Below are 24,961 nucleotides of genomic sequence, written 5' to 3' on the forward strand. Positions count from 1 at the left end.
GGAGAGAAAAGACATCTTGACAAGAGATCAAGCTTAGCTGTATCTCTGTGAATATATAAATGCAATATTAGGTCAGATGGAAGTCAACCATTGTCCCCCTTCTGTCACCTTAAAAGTGCTAACATACATAAATGGCGCCACACTTCAGCTAAACACCACTGAAATAACTCAAAAACACCAATAAGGCAGATGTAACCAGAGGTTTTAAATTTGTGGTTAACTGCACAGGAGAAAAAAAAATAACAGCACCTCCTGCTCTGCTTCCTTTTTACTCAAATGATAAAATACAGCACTTAAATGTAGGCTTTGTTAGCAGTCAAGGTCCACTGCTCAGGGCGATTTGCAACCCCCCCCTTCACAACACAGGCTGAACTCAAACCCCGTGACCTCTGACCTCGCACTCCTCCTTAAATCACCCCTGGGAGTGGCTGACCACAGCCAGGTTAGGTCAATAAACATCAGAGATGGTTCTGTATGTGCTCAGCAATCAGTCTAATTAAGCCAGAGTCACGTATGCGGACCTTCAGAGTGGACTTAAGACCTTGGGGCTACAGACACAGGAAGCCCAAACAAAAGATCGGGGACAAGTGCAGTACAGTGAGGCACAAAGAAAACAAAAAGGTTCATGAACTGAAATAAACATTCATTTTCTTATTTTGAAGCCTTTTCCGTCATTTTCATGATTTCCAGTTTATAGTATCTTGGTAGGCTGTGGTGCGGCGATTAGAACAACTAAGCAGACAGATCTAAAAGAAACTGAAGTACATGTGTAAACACAAACAAGACAATTTAAGAGCTAAACACACACACACACACACACACACACACACACACACACACACACACACACACACACACACACACACACACACACACACACACACACACACACCTAGATTGCTCCCAACTGATCAATCTCTCACCAGTGTCTCTCCAATTTACAGAAGATTCTCAGGTTGAGATGACAAGACTGACCCTTCCAATGGATCACTGCACACCGCAGCGGAGGACCTTGTGCTTCACTTTTGAAACAGTTTTCTTTTCACACACACATCCTTCAACTGAGCTCTGGCTCTAATAGCACAGCCAGGTGTATTGCTGCCTGCCTTTGGCTTTATCCAGTTACATTTACAACAAATACTTGGACTTTCACTGGAACACATAATTTGACACCTGTGGTGGAAGTAACTAATTACAACTTCTCAAATTACTGTAAGTAATAACAGCCTTACAGCAAATAACCTTTTGAGCGATCTCACAGTGCCAGACAAACGTCCGACATCAGAATAAAATCATGAGGGTTTTGCTAGAGTTGAAGCCAGCTCCCGTTTGTGCTGGAATCATTAAGTGTAAGGTCATTTTTTGGGTACTTCTGAGTACAATTTTCCAAACCTTGCATCAGCATTTTCGTAGCCAAAAAAGCTATCTGATCACAAGCAGGCCAATGAAAACCGTTCGATAATACTTCAGTTATCACACCGCCCTGTGGCAACTCACCACCCCCAGTCATTTCAATGAGGGCAAGGTGGCAGAGGGGAAGTGGATTCTACTGTGACAATAGGTGTAAGAAGAGTTGCTGCCCGTGTGAACGCACACAAATTTTGCACCGCCACTCAGGGTTCACTGTGTACTTCTGCCAGTTGCTTTGGTTTGGCTTTGGTCAGTCAAACAGAAGGGAGCAGGCATCGCAGAAATAGCAGGCATCATGGGTTAGAAAGAGATGATCATGAATGAGCTGATAATGCTGGTGTCTGCTTTTAAAAACACTTTGGTTTTTCGGGGAAATGCTCTTACAGGCAGGTGGTTGTCAGGGTGGTTACCCCGGGGTGGTGTGAAAACTTCTCACCAATAGCAGTTGTACTTGAGTACAGATTTTCAGTACTCTTTCCACCACTGCTTGACACACGAGGGTTATACTTCTCACTGAGAGGTGTCATCTCAAAGTAAGATATTCTTGGGAAATCATATGTCTATTTAAAAATACAGATAAAGTATCCTGAGTCATCCTAACAGCTTGGCTTACAATAGATACTTTTGCAGCTAAAAAAGGATATGAACTATTAAAAGACTTTTCTCACTGGAAGCCCTAAATGCTCTAGATACAAAAATAACAGTGTACAGTAAATCCCATGAACCGTTTAGATTTTGTCGCATTATGCCATAAGAAGCACCGTGCAAACCAGTTGCAACATGGTTAATCTTTGCAACAATCGCAGCGCTAGCACTTGTGTTTGACAGTGATTATGGGAGCGAGTTTGTGCGCTGAGTGACATTACGCACTGTGCTGGATGGTTAATACTCCTTCACCCTGCCATTTCAGCGGAGCGGAAGGCTTTCATAAAGCTGCGGCGACAATGAGAGGAGAGTTTAGAGGAGATTTTGGAGACTTGACATGCAGGGGTGAGTCACTGACAGACTGACAGAGAAATGAGAAGAAAGAAAAACAATGAGAGAGACAGTTTCAACTGTACTGGAATAAGCACAGACACAGTATTTAGTCGTGTTCCAAATTTCTCTGGGCTTTTTAAAGGCACATAAAGCCGTCATTTGACTGCAAAACCAAAGATACCTTTTTAAATACCTGGCTAAAAGCTCAGGCATGCACTGAACTTATTAGAAAACTGCACAGATACCCACTATTTGTTGTGTAAGTGTGAGTACTCCACTGTGCATGAATACAACACTAGCACTGGGTTGCACCAACAAAGATTAATTTAGATAAATCAGAATCAGAGTTTAGCAAAACTTATAAATCTTATGACTGAGTAGAGCTCTGTTGCACAATTTAAAACTAATCTCATTTTTGTAAATCCAAGTTTACAGATGTAAATCAAAATTAAAGAGTTTAATCAGTATGGGGATTTTGCTTGACAAAACTGAAACAGATGAACAAAAAATAATTTTGAGCACTGTCAGGACATAGAAAGTATAAAAGAGAGGGGTTCACTTTCAGCTGCACTGTATTAATTAACATTACATTTTTCACTATTAGCTAAAAGGTTAACAAAACGTTACACTATATGCCAGCTAGCTAAAAAAAAAAGAAAAATAAACAGTACATTATTAGCTAGTTAGCTAAAAACTGAACGTTAGTTGGCCTAGCTAGCCTAATAGCTAAGCAGGGAAGCTCTATTTTCCTACTTTGTTGGCCAAATTAAAGGAGCATTATGGTCAAATAATAACAAATGGACAATATATTAAGGAAGAAACTGACACAACATAAAAATGAATTGAGTGTCCATTAACTTTCACTGAAAAAAAAAAAAAGATTTTGCTCAATCCATCTCAAAAAGGCAGGCATTTTAAAAGTTAAACTTCCTCAAGTGTAAGTTTTAAGTTAATACTGGATTTAATTAGGGTTTAAAATGTAATCTTTCTAAATTTCAAGCGAGTTCAAACATGGGTGCGATATAATTTACAGTTAAACCATGACTTAACTGGGTTTAAAAAATAATCCTTATTGGTGCAACCCAGCCTGGTTGTTTGTAGTACAGTTAGGTGTTACACTACATATAGGTTCCCTCACAATACCATTTGGAGTAAATCAATAGACACATTATGGTCCTCTATTAACACACACATTTGCGGTGTGTGCGTGCAGGCCTGCGCGCACATGCATGTAATCCCTCATAAATGGAAATGGTGATTATGCATTACTGACAAGAGTCATTGGTTACGCTAGACGAGACAAGTGTGTGTGTGTGTGTGTGTGTGTGTGTGTGTGTGCGTGTGTGTCTCTGTGTGTGTACACACTTGGCATTCATTAAGTCGAAACAAAACAAGCGGCAGCAGCTGAGTGTGTGAGTGTGTGTCTTGGCGGAGACAACAGAGAGAACAGATTCAAAGAGAGCCAAAAGTGGGGTTCAGTGAAGAGAGAGAAAAAAAGAGAAAAAGAAAAGAGGGACGGAGAAAGAGAACGCAGAAATTAAGTTAAGAAGTCTGTTTAAGAGGGCCACTCAACTTCTGATCCACACACACTCTACCCCACACTTTTACAGTGCTTTGTAAGTTTTTTTTTTTTAAACTCACACACACAGTTGAACTAATGGCTGAGTCGCCGGGGGCAACGCCATGTAAGCATTAATCAGACAAGCTGAAATAAGATGCATCACAATCTCATTTTTATGGTTCTGATTTCTTCCAAGACTGTAATAGTCTTATATCACACCAGAAGTGCTTCAGATTTTGTTTTACATCAAGGGGCAACAAAATGATGACGGGATTAATAAAGTTTAACACAAATTAAAAAACAGAATTCCTTACCTACATGTTCCAAAGTATACACAATCATCAAAGCCACAAAAATGTTGACCACGAAAAAGTAAACCACAACGGATTCATGTTTAGATTGTCCCTGTGAGAGCTCTAATACTAAATGAAAATACCAATGAATGATTTACCGATTTCATTTATGACTTTACAACATGCTGACTAAATGCCAAAATCATGACAGCCGATTGGAGAGGAGGCCTCTGTATGAGCACATTGCATCACTAAACTAAAGGCTTGCCTGCAGGGAGAAACACCAAACTGTTGTGTCCCACCACAAAACAACTACAAAAACTTTTAAATCATACGTGTTAAAGAAGACCTGCACTACTCTGCTATTAATTATTACCGATTAATTGGCAATGCTCGGAATCGGGCCGGTTTTCACGTGACTGGCCTTGACCGGTGAGCGTCACAAATCCGGTTCTGTGCCCGTCATTGTCACACACATGTTCTGCACGATGGTCACGTCATGCGCGCAGCAGACAAACTGACCGTGACGTCAACACAGCGCTGATAACAGCTACACACTCAGACACACGTCTGTTTGAAGCTGGTGTCAGAGGCAGATTCCAATAACAGGATAAAGAGAAGACAGTCTACAACGAGACAGAGCAGCTGACAATGTCGCAAAACAGCCGTAAACTCTCTCGCACTTCAGGCTAATGCTAGCAAGCTAGCAGCAGACTGCTGTTCACAGAGGGACAGTTAAAATCTCACCTCCTGTTCTGGCTGAAGAATAAACAACCTGCGTTGATGTGTCTCCTCAAACATTTTCTCATCCAGACTCCTTTAACTTCTGTGTTTGTTTTTCTCACGGCAAAGTTTTACTTCAAACTGTTGCACCGCGCTAGTCTCCGGTTTGTTCACATCCGCTTCCACAAAAGATCACGTGAAATCGCGTCCCACGAAATCCCGCGAGATGATATCGCGAGATCACGTTCACCCAATTCATAATCTTAATATAAAATTATAACAAGGCCTGGTTGTAATCTGGATGATTTTGGAGAAAGTATTAAATGAATATTTAATAGTCAGTGTCTTATTATGAACATATTTACAAGAAAAGTTGCAAAAATGTTTGTGAATGCTGTCAATTACAGTTCTTAGAAAGACTGAAAATCAGAACCGGCCAAAATCAGAATCAGTAGGTCAGACCCCTCAAAAATCGGAAATCGGAATCGACTCAGAAAGTTGAAATCGGTGCAAGTCTAATTGTTAGTTGTCAACAGTCTTCAACAGTCTTGGTGTCACCATCGCCTGCTAGTTAGTTAACCAAAAGGAGCAGTTCACTCCCAACGTGATCTGTATATTTCTTACCTCTTGTTGCCTCTACAGAACATAGAATGAATCCAAAGCACACTATTTAGACTTGCTGAACTTGTTAGAACTCCCATTTCAAAATAGCAAAACTATATCACAACATCATCATCATCACACTCAACACTTCCTGCTGTGTATCAGCCAATATGGCTTATAGACGATCAGCAATCAGAATTGGTGGGTTAAAAAAAAAAAACATGACTGAGGGATCCCTATTGGAAACTGAAAGTACACAACTCGACAAAATATGTAAGGTCTCGCATTTTAAGACATTTTAATATACATACTACAACTTTAAAAGCCTGTCGTGGGACTTATCTTGACACCTCAGTGACTGGTAAACACACAGACGCTCTTCAACCTAAATCAAATACAGAAGAGGAACAGAGGTGCAGGAATATAAGTAGGTCAGTAAACCATGGCAGTGAAGATGAAAACCGTGCTGGGTTGTGAGTCTAAGTTTGTGTGTGTTTAAGAGTGTGTGCCGGGTCCAGTTTTGGCAGGGGAACCCCCATTTGGAGAATATGGTCATGCTGGTAGGAGAGGGCTACAATGAGCTGGCGTGTTTGAAGGGTATGTGCTGCCAGTCTCGTCCACCGCTCTCAGGAGCATGGGAAGGCAAACACAGAGTTGATCTCAAAGACTTCTAAAGGCGGCCGCTTCCTGCCAAAAATCACTCGCACCTGTCCTTCTGTCTCCTTCCTCTCTCCCTCTGCTGCTCCTCCCAGTCTTTCCCCTCTCTGTCTACCCTCTCTATCCCTTCATCCTCTCTCCACAGTGTGAAACTTTTTTTTTTCCTTCGCTCGAAATTGGAACCAGCTTACACCACACCGCTCCTCCCTTCTGTTTTGGCCGGTGCCAGGTGTAAAAGCTCCTGGCATCATCTCAGTTAGTCCTGTTCAGGAACAGTGTGGGGCAGCCATGCCAGGGCACTGGAGTCATCCTTCACACATAAAGCGCACACACACACACACGCGCACACACACACACAAAATAAGCTTTTTAAGAGGGCATGAGGCAGTGCCAAGTACTGGCTAGGCTTGTGTTTCATTAGCATCAGATAGAGAGCCTTTCTTCATTCAGTCCTGCTGTGTGTATGTGTGTGTGTGCGTGTGTGAGAGTGGACTAAAGAAAACCACGGATCAGGCTGGCCTCTAACTGAACTCAACGCAGCACACACGGCACTATAGGCCATCGGAGCAAGTGAGAATAAAAGTGTGAGAGCGTCCTTGTTATAAGTTATTCCTTTAGTGCTTTTCTTTCTCACTTGGAAGAGTGGTTATGCTTTGCTATGATATGAGCTGCAGGGTCACCTGGTTTCAATTCAACACTTGCTGTTGTTGTCAGTCAGACTATGATTATCTCATGTGTACAATCCAGCCTTCTTTATTCTGGCTGACTTCCAAGATCACTTGTTAATAAGAATTTCTTCAACTACTTGGAGGAATAAAAAGAACATTTTCATTGTCTTTTTCACACTTTTACCTCATAAATTCAAGTCTATGAGCCTCCTGAAAAACGTCCAATGTCTTATCAGCTGTTTCCGAGGCCCCGCTCCTCTGTTTTGAAGCCAGGTAGGTGAAAGCTTGTAATGACCGAGCTCAGATTTGGAGGTTACAGTATCAAATGACAGCTAGGAGGACTCAGGCAGGTGCCTGACGTGCACTGAATGGAGCCTGTATGGGCTGCTCATTACAGAAGGACATCTGCTGCTGTCCGGCCCCCCAGACTCCGCCTCCAGCTTTACACTGATGCTTTGATGCCCTGTCTGCGTGTGTGTGTGTGTGTGTGTGTGTGTGAGGGAGAGACCAGCAGCAGAACAAAACAACACACACAGGCATGCACCCACGCTTACACACAAACACACACACACACACACCTGCCACCTACAGTAGCTAGAATGAAAAGTGGGAGTGTGAATAAGGCTGGATTTTCACCAGGTCTACAGCACTCTGCACATAACATTTAAGTTAAAATGATAGTTTGACACACATGTTGCCTTTAAGAATCAATTAACAAATATTGCTGTAGGCCATATTGTGATTTCAATAACATTTCATGTAATTGTTTAGTCCTAATGACTGATGATTAAATCATGGTTTAACTTAATTATGTTGCATGAAACTTTTAAACTTTTTGCAAACAATATAACTTTTTTGTCTTTCTGTTTTTACTTTAGGAAACAATGCAATGTTCTGTTAACTTTTGAGCTAGGAGGGAAACAGTGTAGTTTGTTGTTAACTTATTAGCTAGCGAGCAAACAATGAAATGGTTTAAGGAATATAGAGCAGCAGAAGTGTGTGTGTGTGTGTGTGTGCATGTGTATGTGTGGTTTTGTGGCTGAGGAAAGAAAAAAAATCATCACACCAGGCATTTTTAATCTGCTGTACACTCTATAGAGCATGATTATTTGTAAATCATATTTTCCAGCTTGTGATTTCAAAACCTGCTTCATGTTGAATGCATTAGAAGCATCACATTTTCCAACAATCCTTTATTCCATTTTTCCAAGAACATTTGTCTGAGAGAGAGGGGGAGAGAGGGAGAGAGAGAGAGAGAGAGAGAGAGAGAGAGAGAGGGTGAGAGCAGTGTTCTGTACCAATCTCTCTGAAAATTACTATTTTTTCACGTATAAAATCCATTTCAATAATTCACTCTTGATATAAATGCCTTCTTTTAAAGAAGAAGCCGGAAATTAACAACTCATTGTACCCTGCAACAACTTCCAATTTTTAAATGATTCATTTGGAGAAGCATGGCAACATTCCTTTAAGTGGCTAATTATAAATGACTGAAATGGCATTTGCGTTAAAAGATGAGGGGGCGTGCTCATTAAAAGACCTTGGTGGCCTTTACAGGGTGGCACTATTTACACTTCTCTGTTGACTGTCATCTTCTATTACAGGACTAATGGGCAACTTGCTCCTGTCCAGAGGAGGGAAGAGAAAGAAATGACAAAGAGAGTGCATACACTAAGTTTATAAATCAATGCAATGGACAAAGTGATACTGAAATGTTTTGAATTGATTTTGCTGGGGGATGTAGTTAGAGAGGATACACGGGCAGAATGAATTATACTGAGAGAAACAGAGCAAATAAGAAAAAAGAGGAAGATAAAGTGTGTGTGTGTAAAACAGTATAGAGAACTTGAAAGCAGCTGGTATCACGTAGCAGCCTCTTAACCCTCAGCGCTCAGGAAATTCATCACAACCGAGCTGCGCTCGCAGTCGGTAACATGCGCAAACTTTCTCATCACACTCACATCCTCACACGCTCAGTATCAGCAGCAGCAGTTTGATAAACTCACGTTTACAGACACAAACAGCCTTGCAGGTCTACACCAATACAAGATTCACAGCTCTATAAAGCTCTTTGATGACCCAATGACTCACAAACAGGATTATACACGCAGACACACACGCTGCAGTCTCACCTCTTCTTTGCAGGACCGTCCTCACAGTACTTGCCGCCATCCAGGCCCTGAGAGCGCAAGGACCCATCTTCTTTGTGGCTGCCCTTTGACCCCGAGCCATTCAGCTGTCCATTGGCAAGGGAACCTGAGGAGAGAAGCACAAAAAGGGTTTATCAGCGAACAAGTTACAAGACCAGTATTTGATGCAATGTGTTACTTTTAACAAAGCAGAGTAATATAACATAAAGAAGTAATTGTTTTTAACAGCATTATGGTAGTACTACATTTACTATGTTAACGAACAAATTGTCAAGAGTGGTGAATCATTTCTGAATTTGTGGCATAAAGTGTGAGTAAAACTGTAACAAATGGACCTTGAGTTTGACATATGTCCTCTACACTCTAATCTGGTCTTTTACCAATCTCCATCTAGCTGTTTGATCATTCGTAAATGTAAAAAAAACATATATAATTGTGATTTTATTGAGATAATTAATCATTTATATTGTTTTTTAGAAGATCATCGTTTAATTAGTTGGATAATTCACCGATTCCCTGGTTGTCTGTTGTTAAGACTAAGGAAATCTGCCAATTTACTTTTATTCAAATCTAGCTCGTTTAAAAAAGTAATTGAATAAGCCTGCTCTGCACAGACAGTAATATTGTAAAGTAACTTATTACTTACAACTGGTACTATGTAATGTAGTCCTTTTGGAAAGTAACCCTGCCCAACACTGATGACCACCACCAGAAATCTGGCATGGTCTTTTGCAAATATCTTGTGATCCTGGGGGCTTAATATTGCATAAAAACACAGCTCAAGTCTTTAGGGAACAAACAATGTTTTCATCTGACAGTGTTAATAAAGCCTTCTGTTTTTGATTTGATGCAGTGGAGAGGGCTGAAGGCAAAGTAAATACATTTCTTTTGATAAGATTATGGGAGGTCTGCTTTATCTGACAGCATACAGCGTACAGAAGAAGGAAAACACAAGAAAGACAGAGAGAGAATTTGATAAATACAGAGAGAACACAAATTATTCACTGTACAAATACACTGAAATCCTGAAACCCGCACACAGTCCTTCACATCACATATTGCTGCATCTATTTCAGCATCATGGGGTTAGCTTTGAGTGAGGAGAGAGTTACTTATTCATATTTCTGTCCACATTTTCCCCAGTCGAATGCAACCGCTGTTCTCGGCTGACGTACGTGATGTGTGCCCTTTGACAAAGGATTTTAAAAAAAAAAAAACAAGCCTGAGGCAGCGAGAGAAGTGAACAGATATTGCTGGACTTGACATTCTTAGTGAGCCCAATTGACAGAGGCCTAATTAAATATTTAGCAAGCAACTCAGACAAATAAAATAAGCCCCCAGACAGATTCCTAAATCAAAAGCAACAACAGGCACCGAGAATTCAAATTAGGTCAAACAGAGGAGTGGAAGTCAATGGTAATTAAGGGAGACAACCAAATTAAATAGATATCACAAGGCTTGATTTCCTCATGGGCAGTTCTTGCAATTCTTGGAACGTGTCGCGCACAACTGTCTGACTCAACAATAGCATGTGAATGAGCAAACTTATCGGGGAAACAACTGAGGGAAGTTCAAAGCTTTTCAAGACTTATTAAAAGAAAAAAAAAAAAAGAAATATTCAGGAGCTGCCAAGGAGACCGACTGGAGACAGAGGGGCAGTCACATGTTAAAACTGCTCTTTCTCTTGCCAGCTGCAATATCATTTTGCAGAGCTAAGAGCTGGAGATTTATATCAGCGAGTGAGCAATGCAGCAATCAAAACACTTGACACTGACAATAATTAATCACATTTTACCCGTTCTGACCCGTTCTGACAAGCATTCATGCCTGACTGGACTTCGGTATGGCAGGTTGTTCAATTATTCACGTTGATTTTGCAAAAAAACAAGCAATGACTCACTGAACATTCAAGCTCCCGGTGGTTTGTTTAACCAAGACCGCCGCTGTCATAAACCCCTTCATTCACCTTTCCTCTGGTATGTCACTTTCTCATTGGCTGCTCGTTGCCTTGCCCTGCACACCCAGTGAAATTCCATTTGACTAATGCTCCAGAGGGATGTGTCACTCACCCAGGACCGCAAAATCCTAATAGTGGGTGTCAAGAGGAGGAAATAAATTAAGATAATAACGACAGCGGAGCACGGGTTAGGATAAGTGGCAACTTGAGTGATATTCTGTTAGCGAGGAGGCTACTGTCGAACAAGCCTGGGCATTGTGTCATGTGAGGAAGATGGGACGGGGAGGAGGGTAGTAAGATCAAATGACAGTGTAGGAGACAGGATGAAGATTGTGGAGCAGGTAAAAGGAGTTTTCAAACATGTGATTTAACTGAGATTTATAAATGCGCTTAGGGCTGAATGAGCGCACGCACACAGCCACACTTTCTTATTATTGCATAGCCACACGGGCTTGTTGGTTTTTCTCACACACGCAGGGCAGGTCAGTACCTGAAAGCGGAGGCACACTCATCGCACAGACATCATTGCGGTCAGAGAGTTAACAAGCGCCGGCGTGATGAGTAAGGCCATTGCATTGCTGTCAATGCTTTATGTTGGCGTTGGAGAGCCTGGAAGTCTATAGGGCAGGGGTGAATCACTGCCTTACAATGTCATGGTTGGCACGAAGGGCTTATATCCGTGCGCCTTTCATCAATCAAGGGTTTCACTCAGAGCCCTTTGATGTTTCTCCTTTCAAGCTAAAGTGGAATTCAGAATGAAAAAAAAATTCATATGGAAACACAGAATTCAATTAAACTGCATTTGTGAAAGCCTTTTTACACTTTCTTAGGATACATCCTGCAGACTGAGACTGATTTAAGGTGAAGTATGCAATATATTTACTGCACTAAATCGTAAAAAGACCATGATATGTCATCAGAGATTGAGGAAACACACTAAGTTTAAATACCGGCTTCTGCAACAACAGTGCTACAGCCAGCATGTCCTCCTTTGAAATTTCCAGTCCAGTCTCAAATGTCTGATCATGTTTGATCTTTTTTATAATTAATAATCTTGTAGAAGGAGTAGATTTTTATAACATTAAGTTGAGCAAAATGTTAATGGAGTCTGGCAGACAGTCCCTGAACCCGAACTCCAGAGTGTGTTTTTTTTCAGAGCAGTGGGGCCATTGTTTCTGTTTTCAGGATAACAGGCTTTAGCTTTACATCTACTGACAACTGACAGTTATAAACAGCTGATCAACTTGCAGTGTAGGACTTGTGTCGCTATCTTGCGCCCGTAGGTTCAGTGTCCGTGCAGCCTGCAGGCAACTCACTTCAACCATAGATCATGTATTAAATAGGTATTCAACCTTTTTAATATACAGTCATTGGCTCAAACTCGCTATCTGGACAGCAGTACTCACTTTTAGTCACTTTGGTCTTGCTCCTTTAAGACATGTTTTAAGTACTTTGATTTTTGTTTTTAATTTGAGGGCACAGATTAAAAATGATGATTACTCAAGGAACTACAAAGAGTGTTATCACGACTCCTGGACAATATGTTTTGCCAGTGAAAGTTGCACCAGAACAAATAGCACATTAACTTTAATTGCGCTCAGAAAATGACTGATGCATGATGTCCCCACAGAACGCAAACAAACAGGCAGAGGCCCCTTGCTCCGCCCCCTCTTCTTCTCTCCCCCACACCCTCCCCTCCATCTACCCCCCCCCCCCCCCCATTCCTCCAAAGAGTTGTTTGACATATGCTGGTTGCACATGAGCGCCCATCTGAGGGGCAGAGCAGAGAATCGTGGGAAGGCAGAGGGCCGAGGACGGGCGAACATGGAAGACAGGCAGGGAGCCAAAGGCCTAAAGTGCCCAAAATCGAGCTCTTGTGCCGGTGGAGGCCCACGACGAGGGGCAGGAGCAGCGGCAGCGCGGGATGGGATGGGGCAGTGGAGAGAAATGCTAGTGCGCCATCCCAATAGCTGCTCCTAAGAGAGAGGGGGGTTTCTAATCAGATTTATGCGTGCTTAACTAAGCCCATCGGCTCACTATGTTCACCTCAAAGTCTCAAGAGAGCAGGAGGGAGTGAGCAGAGGTACATAGCGTAACATGGCATATCACAGGGCTGAGAGGAGCCTATTAGTGTGAGCCGCAGTAATAAGTGGAACTATCGCAGAGTAGTCATGCTATAAGAGAGAATCATTGTGGGGGCAGAGTGTGCCTCCTTATAGGTTCTTGATTACACTTAGAAACACAGGCTTAATGTAGAAGTGACTGCAATGCGACACTTAATGGACAGGGAACCAAAACTGCAAACTTTATTAGATAGGATAGTTGAAGAGTAGACAGGAAAGGGGGGTGGAGAGAGAGGGGATGCCACGCAGCAGGCCTGAGTCGAACCAGCGGCCGCTGCAGAGGACTGACAGCCTCCATACATGGAGCTGACGCTAAACAACTGAGCTAAACAGCCGCCCCGTAAACATTGTTAACAAAGAACCATACAGGAATTCAGTGGAATCAACTAGTTTTTTCTCATAAACTTAACATAAATATACAAGTGTGATGTGTTCAAGTTAACTTAAAAAACACTTCTGAACTTATAAACATGAGGGGGGGGGGTTTAACGTGAAATGATAAATTCAATAGAGTTCAATCAACTCATTAAAGTAAGTTCCTAAAGAAACATGATCAGCATATTAGCAGACTTACCGTCATGGTTTGTTTGTGAGGTAAAATTCTCATGAGAGCCTTTTTTTTTATGGTTTGAAGAATATTTACATGATGAAAACTTGCTGTGTCTCTAATATACTTTGAGATTAGTCATGGTTGATTGTTTTCATAATAATGATAAGACTGGGAACCATGAGAGGGTTAGTATTAAATTCAGCCTCTACTCCCTTACAATTAGTTATTTTATTTTTTTTTATAGTGAACGTAGGTGTGATAAAATGCTTACATGTTTCTTGGATAGCATATGTATGGTAGTAATCTGTCTTTTGACTTCCTTCTCATAAATGAAGAATTGTGCACAATTTGCAGTTGAAAGTCTAACACTATACAAGACTATAATCTCCCTTTCCCTCTTGTAAAGAAGAGTACTAAAATTCTACTTCATGCCCTTTGTTCAAGTAATCCTCTGTGCCTGTATACAATTAAAACTGTGGGATAATATAAAAAGAAACAATGGGTAGTTTTATTTTCGGGAAACTCCCCGTGGTACCCATTCCCAGACTTTTTTTTTTTCCCAGAGTAGAAGCAGATACTAAAATTGACTGCCTGGCAAGAGGATTTCAAATATCCCCAAATATATTGCGCTTCCTTCCAGAATTGGACCAAACAGCGTTGCACGACACTTACCACAAGCCAGAACAAAAGCATACACAACAAAGTAGTGCAGTTCAGAAACATGGCATCTGCTTTGTGAAGTTCAGGGCTGTAAATTCAAAGCATCACAGGGAGACACGGGATACTGTAATGGCTCGAGCTGTTTAGAAGTGCATGCAAGGACACAACAGATTAGTTAACTTGCCCTCTTTCAGTAACTGTGGTTAAGAGGTGGGAAGCAACTAAATATAAATATTTTGTTACTGTACTTACTGTACTGTAATTTTTCAGTACTGCATCTGCACTTTACTTAAGTAATTATTTTCTGACAACTTTTTACTTTAAATGCCCACATTTTAACACAAAAATCTGTACTTTCTACTCCTTGCATTTTCAAAACAGGTGATACTTTAGCTTAAAGCATTTGAGGGAAATTATTGTTTTGCGTCATTGAGTGCCACCTTCCCAACATCAAGCCAAGAAAAAAAGCCATAAAAGCCATAAGACAAAAACAATGTAAAAGGAATAACAAGACAAAAATGACATAAAAGATGTAACGAGAAAAAAAAGATGTAAAAGAAGTATCAAGATAAAAGCAAGGTAAAAGACGCAACAAGACAAAACAGACAGAGGGGCAGACTCGACCATGGGGAAAAGGTGAGGTTCTGTTAGCTCTGCACAGAGACAGCCAGTAGAAATGTCCTTCAGTGGGCTACCTTTTACTTTTATACTTTTTTTTTTTTTACACAGATATTCTACTCGAGTACAAAATATGTATACTTTTGGCACCTCTGCTGTGGTTCTCTCTTCTATCAGTCTCTCTAGTATTCCAGAGAGAGAACGGAGGGGCTCACACAGTGTTTTAGCTGCCACGGCTGCCACTCTGGCCATGCACGGGGTTGGCGGCATGGGAAATACAGACAGACAGCAGACTGACAGCATAGTGAGTGCTGAAGGAAGGGGGACAGCATGCATAAAAAAAAGGGGGAGGTGGCAAGGAACGACAGGTCCTGAGACCGGAAGACAGACCGAAAGAGGAGGAGAATGGACAGTCAGAGAAATGGGCGAAGAGGGAGCCCTCTCTTCAGCCCCTCCTGGTTTTCTGGACAGCAGCCAGCTCCTCCATCAATAGCACTCAGGGAAATGGAGAGGGAGGGAAGGAAAGGATGGCGAGAAGAGAGACAAGTGTAGCAGAGGGAGATGGCGAAGTACGGAGGTGCAAGAAGAAGATGCGGCTTCGGAGACGGGAGAGGGAGGATAGGAAACAGGACAGAGGGAGAGGAAGGGGAGGTGGCGACGGAGGAAGAATGGAAAAACAGGGAAGGTGGGAGGGTGACAGATATTGTAGGTAGTTAAGACAGACGGGGGCAGAGGACAGGAAGGACAAAGCAGAAAAGAGGGAGATGATGAGAAAAAAAAGGGAGACAGAGACGGATGGAGGGGAGAAAGAGGCTACGGTGAGGAGGGAGGGGGAGTGGAGATACATAATCGAGGAGATCGAGCAGCGGGAGGGAGAGAGGAGACAGGAGCTTGCGGAGAAGGCAGTAACCAGAGTCCTATTGATGTGTAATGAAACCCTGCATCCGGGGAGAGACGACCGGAAGGACGGTCGGACGGAGGGAGGTGGGGACGAGAAAAGCAGAGGAAGAGGAAGAATGCTGCCGTGATGGAGTAGGTAGAAGGGAGAGTGGGTGGGTGAAGGAGCTGAAGCCGGGACGCAGGAGGGCATAATGTCATTTGTTAAATAATGCAGGCAGCGAGCGGGAGAAGCAGGAAGTGTGATGGACATGGAGATGGACGGCTGCCAACAGCGAGAGGTAAAGTGGCTGGGGAGATGGCATAATTGCTGGCTATGGGCAGGGAGAAGGCTGGGTGGGTGGGGAGATAGACTGACAAACACACACACACACACACACGGACACACATACAGCTGACTGACAGAGCGCCACACCCCCTTTAAAACAGATAGCCACTGCTGCCACATGAAGACTGAGAGAGGAGGGGAGGAGGGAGAGGCTGGGGATGGACGGAGGTATGTGGGAAGGGGGAGATGGAGAGACAGATGCCTGGGGAGGGGGGACACATGCTGTTTTACAGAGGCTTACAACCAGGTATTGCTGTACCCTCCTGCAGTCTGATGACACCCATTTCCCAAAATGGTGGATGTTTTTCACAAAACTGACGACCACTACTTGCAGTAAAAATGTAAATCAAATTCTACAATACCACAATCTCAAAGACAAAAGTTTGCATTTTGTTTTAATGCATTTAAGTATCCGTTTAATTACAATAAAACCTCCAGTCTGCAAGCACGTTCCTCTGTGTCCGACTGCACGTCTGTAGCACAGCTGCAAACGGTGCTGGCAGGCTGTTACTCATGACGTGTATCTAATCAGATAGTTTAGTGGGTGGGACACTAAGTGAGACCACAGAATGGTGACCGCAGACAGAGAGAGAAGCAGCTGCATCAGAGCCAAGGCAGCTCATTTTTAAATTAATTTATCTTGTCTGCAATCAGATAAAATAAAAGCACAGATCCCAATAATCGTAAACATGCAGGATATTGGAGCCTATAATTGGTCGGTCCCTAGCGAGATTTTCCTTTCATTCATTTTCTTCCCCAATCACCAGCTGAAATGATTAGTACATTAATCCATTTGTCAATCAAGAGAAAATGAATTTGCAACTATTTTGACAATCAAACATTGGTTTTAGGCAACAATTTTCTGGTACAAGCTTCCCAGATTCTGGATATATTCAGGTTTTCTTAGTCTACTATGATAACAAACTAAATTTCTTTGGGATTTGGCCTGTTAGTCTGACCAAACATAAACAGATATTTGTAGTCTCACCCATTATAAGATAATGGAAATTTTTCACTATTTTGTTTCAGTTGAACAAATGATTGCAGTGCAGTGCTACTTTCAATTATATTTCTATGAAATAGTAAAAAAATAAAAATTCTGGGGGTTGTATGAGATATTTAGACAGTGTATTCCCTTCATTAGAGTAGCAGCTGACAAGCCCCCAGTTTGGAGAAGAAGCAGGCTTACCAGCATGGAAATTAAACGTGTACTAAAACATGTACTGCTGAGAACTGGGTGAGCAACAAAACGTATTTCAGACACTTCAAAAAAGGTCTACCTAAAAAGCAGTTTAAATGCATATCATTTGGAATATTTACAGCTCTTTGCTGTCAGACAGCCTGTTCTGATAGGAAACTGCTGTTATACGAGCCAAATATTGCTCTCCACAAAGTAACCAGACTTCTTTGCTAAAAACAGTAATTTTACCTCACAGAACACAGGAGTTGCTGTCTTGATAAATTAGTTTGTGTTATTGTGTGATTTTTGTGTTTTAAAGGGTCGCCTTAGATTCACCAAAGTCACAATATAACATAAACAAACTAACTAGCAGTAGAGCGTGAACTCCAATAATCTGCAAGTTAAAATCAGTGTTTTTGCCAAAGGAGTCTGGTGACTATAGAGAGAGTGATATTTGGCTTATAACATGGCAGATAGTCATCAGGTAAAGCAGGTAAAGCAGTTAAAATATTCTAAAAGTAGCATCATCATATCATATTGATTTTTTTAGGTGGCTAAAATACTGCTGTTTTGCTTTTGATCCTGTCCACAGCAAACATTGTTTAGGTTCCTGCACTTATGCTCCTGTCTGCTTCCCCAAACTGAGGATGTGCCGACTGCCATCTACTGCAGTTAATAAAACCCCATGTCAAAACATCTGAACTCTCCCTTTAAAACAGCCTGAAGAAATATTAAATTTATAATTCTGTCAAACACGTTCTCCTGTCTGAAAAGCTAAAAACAGCAAATGTGTTGCTTAAGCAATTATACAATTATTACAATTTTCCTTTATTAATTATCTGACAATCAGGCAATCCATTGAGCGACTAATCATTCTGATATGACAGTTATCTCTAATCCATCATCTTCTCCAACTCAATTACACATTTAATGATCATGTGCATGCATGGTGTGGCTCTCCAAAATGGCTGATAGTTTCACAATAATGCCTGTGTGAGGCTGAACACTGGCACATGTCTGGCTCCGACATAAGCCCAGACTCTCTAACCCACAGTCCTCTAAAACAGCAGGGGCTGCCCATTCAGGATGTAGCGCACGCTGAGTGTGATCCTCCAAAATGGCTGACAGTTTCACCACAACGTCTATGCGAGATGGGAAACTGTGCCGCTCGTACAACCTCCAAAGCCTCGCTAACCCACGGTGCTCTAAAACAGCGGGGCCTGTCTATTCAGCCCCAGCTCCCTTTTGTGTCAGCGCGGGCTGCTGTCGTTACCCCCGGCACGACGGGCCGCCGACGCTTTCTAATGAGTCATTTTTATTCAGGCGATAAGGTCAGCTACCCGCGGCGGCTTAAAAGGCCCCGAGGAGCTCTGGAGTGGCAGCTATGAGATGCCAGACAGACACACAGAGATACACTAGCTACGGGGAGGGGAGGGGGGGGGGGCACTCGGCACAGACGTGGAGAGGAGAAATAAAGGTGTGGAAAATAAAGAAAACAAGAGGAAAATAGGGAAAGGCAAAAAAAAAAGCTAGGTATGAAAGATAAGCTACATTTCAAAAGAGACTTCCCTCCTGTCTGTCTGCCTGCCTGCCTGCCTGCCTGACTGTCTCCCTTCCTGCCTAGCTGGATGGCTGGATGACTTTCCTTTCTTTCGGTGTCTGGGTTGTGTTAATGTCAGCTGAGAATAGCTTCTGAGGCACGTGTGAAGTTCAAATCTCCGCTGTTGGCTGGCTGAGGGCTTTTTTTGTGTGGGAGCACCAGTGTCAAACAAAGACATGGTGGCAGCTCGGTTCAAAACAAGCTGTTCATCCCCCTAGTGCTCTCACTCTTCTTGTAATGTTTCAGGTTTACACGACACAACAGCAAAATCTCTCAACTGTTATTGTAGCCGGCTTCCACCTGGAATTGGATTTCTGTCTAACTAAGCAACTACAAGTATTAGTTCATGTCAGGGTTTCTATTAGTCTGTGTTTTAATGAGTCCGGACACAAAGGCCAAGCTGAAAAAGATTAACAGCACTTCTACATGGTTTTTCTTGTGTGTCCTGTGTTTGATGCTTACACAATATTCAGAAATAAATGGGAAAACTTTCAGTTCAAAGATTCTTTTGAGGATGTGACCAGCAAAGTGAAAGACTGTGGCTCACTGCCCGCTGACCCACAACAAAAAGAAAACTAGAGTCCTTGATCATGTGGTCCCACTCGGTCCTCTCTATTTCAAGTAAAATCAGGTTCAATCGTCAAAGAAAACATGACCCGTCTTCATATACAAACACACTAATAAAACTGTCGTCTGCAATTAAAGCAATGAAGAGCGATACCGTGACGCTAATGTCAGCCAAGCCAGATGAAACTGGCAACTCTGACATTTACTCCACAAAATGCTAGTGCTGCAGTTCTTTTGCTTCTTTCATTTTGTCAAATCAAAGTGAAAGTTTTCAGCACGTTTCAAGATATCCTTTAATTGTTGCAGGCCTGTTTACAGTGCACTGTGAGAGACGCAATTCATTTTATTTCATTTAAATTCAAGTCTTTGCAAAGTCCTCATTTTAGCTAAATACAGATCTGAAAGTATGGATGTCTGAGAAATAAAGACTTTATCTTACATTCAGTCTAAACTGAAGTCCACTTGAAGAAATAAAGGGTAAATTTAACTTGTTCTTAGACCAGCATGCTGGCTTCAGTCCCAACGTGAAGGAAATTGCAGAAATTAACTTTTGTTACAATTATTGTATTCCAGTGATTTGAACAAATCTGGTCCTGTATGAGGTCAGTTCACTTTATTTCTGTTCACTATGTGGCTTTAAATACAGTAAATTACCAACATATCTAAATGTGGTCAGTCTCATCTAACCTATCGTCTTTCGTCTGATGACAATTTATCCTCTTAGGGCAACTGCCAAAGTTTCGGGGCTTCCGGTGTCAATGGATATCCGGATAATGGATAGTGGATATCCAGGCCGAGACTCTCTCTTCTGTGCACTGATCATCGTTTATAGTCTGATTAAGAAGATGAGACGCAAACATTAATACTCTCTGTCAGTGTTTTAGGCCCAGATGACATTTTGTCCAATCCCTATAAATATCTGCTGACTGCTAACTGAATGCAACCAAAATCAGCTCAAACGAGATTGTAGCCTGAGTTGTATGGACCAAAATAACTACAAACAGAAACGCAAAGGCTTATGATACCAAAATCTTGTCCCTCGCCTACAGATTCTGTTTCATACAAATGATATTTTGGTAAACAGCGCAGCTTCAGACATACTCTGATCTTATATCAACTGTATATCAGTAAAAGTTGACAAATGGAAGGATAGGATACACAGTGAGACGGGTCCCTTGCATTCAGGACATGGACATGAACTTACCATTGGAGTTTGTGGTTCCGTCATCCAGCTGCCGTTTCTGTGCACTCCTAAACTCCTTTAGTGAGAGGTAAAGCACCTTTCGCATAACCCGCTCCTCTGACCACGGGATCCCATCACTGTCATCCTGAGGAAACATCCAGAGAGAGAACAGGTCAGTACAAACTATTGTCACAGACAACTTTGACCAACTTTTGACTGTGCAAGTGGGAAAGTACATTTCTGACACTTAGCTAAACAAGTTCTGAACTATCATGTTATTTTTTTGAAAAATCAAAGCTGACAGACAGGCAATGAACAACCCATTAATCTAGACTGCAGTTTTGCAAGTTGGACAGTTGTTTGTGCTGAGCTTTTGCCTTCATTTCTGTTGTCAGACAGTTGTGATGAGATGTCCAAGAAAAAAAACCTAACAAGCTCATGTCAGCACAGTCTGTCCATTTCACTGCCATCAGCCAATTAGGTGCCACAGAATCACTCTGTGCATTTTTTGCATTATGTTAACTTTAAAAACAGCCTGGAAAACATTTGTTTACATCAGTAGCTGTGGCTAATTAGTATTTTAGTAGTCTGAGGGAAGTGGAATTGATTTTCATATTATATTCTTGTATATATAATTGTTGTTTTGATAGACAACAAACATCAAGATGTTGTATTAATTGTGGAAATGCATGAAAAGTTATGACAGCCTCAGTAAAGATAAACAGACAAAGTTTTTGGAGAATGGCGAATCTCCTTATATATTGTTACGGTTGCCATGTCTTGCTACATTGTGACATTAGCATGACACAACATTAACATAACATAGCATTAGCTTGCAGTTAGACACAGGGCAACAACATTAGCATAAGAATGCACCAAGGACTGCATCTCGCCACAATGCCATGATCGGAGCGCGTTATGGTGATGAATAGGTAGGAAGCAAATGAAAAAAGCATCATGGGACCGTGAGTTCATGTGTTGCTAATCTCTCCCAGGGAGACTGAGACAGAAGATGTTATTGTTGAGGAGGTCACCAGAAGTCACACACACACACACACACACACACACACACACACACACACACACACACACACACACACACACACACACACACACACACACTTTTCCAAGATATGTCCATTTTTTTCTCAGTCAGTTTCAATTGACAGCAGAATGTAAAGCACATCAAAGCTGCAATTTATTCAAAACACTGCATTGCTCATATTGAGAGTTTTAACAGCTTAATAGAAAAATATTCCACTGCGATGAGCATTGTTAAAAGGGTCTTTAGTGAGTGTCCAACAGCAATAACCATACTTCTCTCCCCTCCCCTCGCTTCCCTACACTCATTGCTCTGGCAGCTGTGATGTTGAACAACGCTAATGACTAAAGGAAATGAGATTAGGACATGAGCAACAACAAAGAGGTATTAATAAATAATGGAAACTGGAAATAGCTTTTTCTCTAGTCAAGCCATGGGGCGAGTAGATCTCCGCTGTAAGGTTTGAGAAAAGAAAACACTTTGTGTCTTTGTGCAAAAAGCTAATGTATGCTAATTATTTGAATTAAAAGGGAAAAAAAACATTTCTGATCCTGTCGGCGAGTGCACTTCCTTCTGTCTGACTCAAATTTAATGTAAGAGGCAGACGTGAGAGGCAACGTGTGTGGGAGCGCGGTTCGGATCATCCAGTTGACTCAGATCAGCGGAGTTGGCTGGGCTGAGTGGCTGGCGGGCATCACGGTGACATCAGCGCGGGGTGCATTAGAAATCTCCACCTCGTTCACAAATAATCACTCCAAGATGTTTTATCGCTGCTGTAATAACAAGATAACAGTCACAGCATTCCATTAAGAATGAGTGCACTCTCAGAAAAAAAAAAAAAAAACTAAAACTGAGAATTCAGACGACTGTGGCTGAGTCTGTGTGTCAGCCCGTCTGAGTGTGTGAAAGTTAATCTCATCCTAATATTATGCAGCCTCCCACAGCCGGTGAATAAAATGCTACTGAAATGACTAATGCTCACAAATGTCTTTCTTTCAGTGCTGCAACCCTGGGTCTGGTGCTCTCTATTCACACTCAATCAAATACACACAAGATGCCAGAGATGTTCTGATGGATAAAATCTGCCTTCTGTTCCGTGCAGCAGACAACTCACTGCTAATTATAGCAGCGTCACAACAGGGTGTGTGCCAACGTTACTGTGTGTGTTTTCTTCAAAGTCTCAGAGTTCAAGACACAGAGATGATGTTTTTGAAGAATACACACAGTACATTTTACTAAGATAAAGTTAGTCGCTGATCAGAGTTCACAATGTTTTGGGTATAAACTCAGATGTACTTCATGCAACAGCTGCCTGCCTTGTGTCTCACCATTACTATATAGTGTCTAATGTTGTGTGCATTTTGAATAGCTGACTATTAAAACCCTGACACTGTGCAGAATTGTTCATCTGTTGTCAGCCATGTTATATAAACATAATTTAAGTTATTTAAAGAAAGGAAAGACTCCTGCCACCCCTTCAGTCCCTAAGGGTTTAGTCCAATCAGATTGCAGTTCATTTGTAAATAGTCTCTGAGAGCCAGTCAAGGTCTCTGCTACTTCACCTGCCACCAAGTCAGCCTATTAGGTATTAGGTAACCCTTTACTGATTGTCTTTGAGATCTTTTTAATGACAAGTGATCATTGTTATTAGGTGAAAGAAAACATGATACATCTCCAGTGACAAGTTGACCACTTTTATTTTAGAGTAGTTGATGACTACTTAAATGAAGTTGTCAGGAATTCCCTAGTGTCTGGTGGTATTGGTTTGGCTGGATTCATTCTTTTTTGGTTTTCCATTGTCATAAATTGTGAATGGAAGCTGGTGCTTTTTTGGTATCACCTCAGTAGAGGTTCCTGAAGAAGCCGATACTTAACTGACTGCTGCCAGTGTGCAGGATGTGCATGTCGACGATTCTAGTGACAATTCTCTATGACCAAAGTGCTATTGCAATTTTTTATTCACTTGACCTAGATTTTAAAAAATTCCTGCAAAACTGACCATTGATGAAGGGCAGATGTTCATTTTTTAAGTTGCTGATGAAAGGTTTTCAAAAGAAAAATACATCCCCCATTGTTCTTATGCATTTGTGTCGTGGTGATGATGTCACAGCAGTTTCACCTAGCATGGTTAAGCTCATCAGCTAAAAGACTGCTCTAAAAGTGAACATGAAACAGTAAAATAAAGCAGATACCTGAAAGTACAAACAACGACACAGCAGAGACACTAAACTTCAAACCACAGAGATTCAGACAGAAGCTACTTAAGTAGTGGGAGCTGAACACAGGTACTTTTTCAGACCTCTTTCTCTCTACTATCCTGCACACACACAAACTGAGTCCTACAACACACACTTGTCTGAGGGGGAAATAGGGGAGGTTGTCATGGGTTGGCTGCAGTGGACATCACTGCAACACACCTGGAGGTGGGTCAGGTGTGCTTTGGCCCCACTCTGGAGATGGTCAGTCTTACGGAAATGCAAATCATTGAAGCATGGTTTGACTTGGCAAGGCCAAAAGTGACAATGGAAAAGCCCTATTAGTGGATTGCTTAAAAGCCACAGGTGGGTCATGGGAGAAAACGTTGGAAGTAAAGAACTACTTAGAAACTAGCAAATATGTTTTATCATCACCACGTAATTGAAAACTTCCTGTAATTAGAACAAAACTGATATGGCCTCATTCACTCACTTGATTCACTTCACAACTCTTAATATTTTTTGACAATATTGACAGGACTGAAGATTTGCTTGTTTACCATGCTTTTGTGTGTGTTTTTCTGTGTCTTCAGCAGATAAAAACAAGCTTTTGCAGCGTATTGTTTTGATTTCCCAGGTCTGCTCAGGGGCCTTGGGGACAAGGCCTCAGCAGAGCTAACGGGAGGAGGGGAGAGAAGAAGATTAAAAGCTGGGTGTCTGCACATGATGGAGCTGATGGGTGACAGCCACATCTCCCTGCATACTGTACGCATGCTGGCACATGCACATGCGTGCGCACACACAGACACAGACACACACACACAACAGCAAGCAGACCGTTCAGTGCAGCGATGGTTTGCAGCCTCTGACAGAGGTTGATAGGGTGTGTTTTGTGTGTAGCAAGCAGTCCCTCATTACACTGTCACACAAGAGCGCGCACACACACTCACACTAGCGAGAAAGGTGGTGCAAGTATTCAATTATGCCATTTTCTCCTGTAGTTAATGTCATCTAATCC

The 24,961-nt window shown here is 41.9% G+C and overlaps 1 protein-coding gene across 1 annotated transcript in view; it reads right to left on the reverse strand.

Moving 5' to 3' along the window:
- The window catches only part of jarid2b (jumonji and AT-rich interaction domain containing 2b), a 144,130-nt gene that overhangs the window by 57,960 nt on the left and 61,209 nt on the right, over positions 1-24,961 (reverse strand). The window contains exons 2-3 of the mRNA XM_084738298.1: positions 20,728-20,851; positions 9,026-9,149 (exon numbers count right to left, since the gene is read on the reverse strand). Coding sequence (XP_084594424.1) covers positions 9,026-9,149; positions 20,728-20,851 — 248 coding nt within the window. The remainder of the gene's footprint in view (positions 1-9,025; positions 9,150-20,727; positions 20,852-24,961) is intronic.

Source organism: Lutjanus erythropterus, chromosome 16 (genome assembly GCF_056507025.1).
Source record: "Lutjanus erythropterus isolate fLutEry1 chromosome 16, fLutEry1.hap2, whole genome shotgun sequence".
NCBI classification, from domain to species: Eukaryota; Metazoa; Chordata; class Actinopteri; order Lutjaniformes; family Lutjanidae; genus Lutjanus; species Lutjanus erythropterus.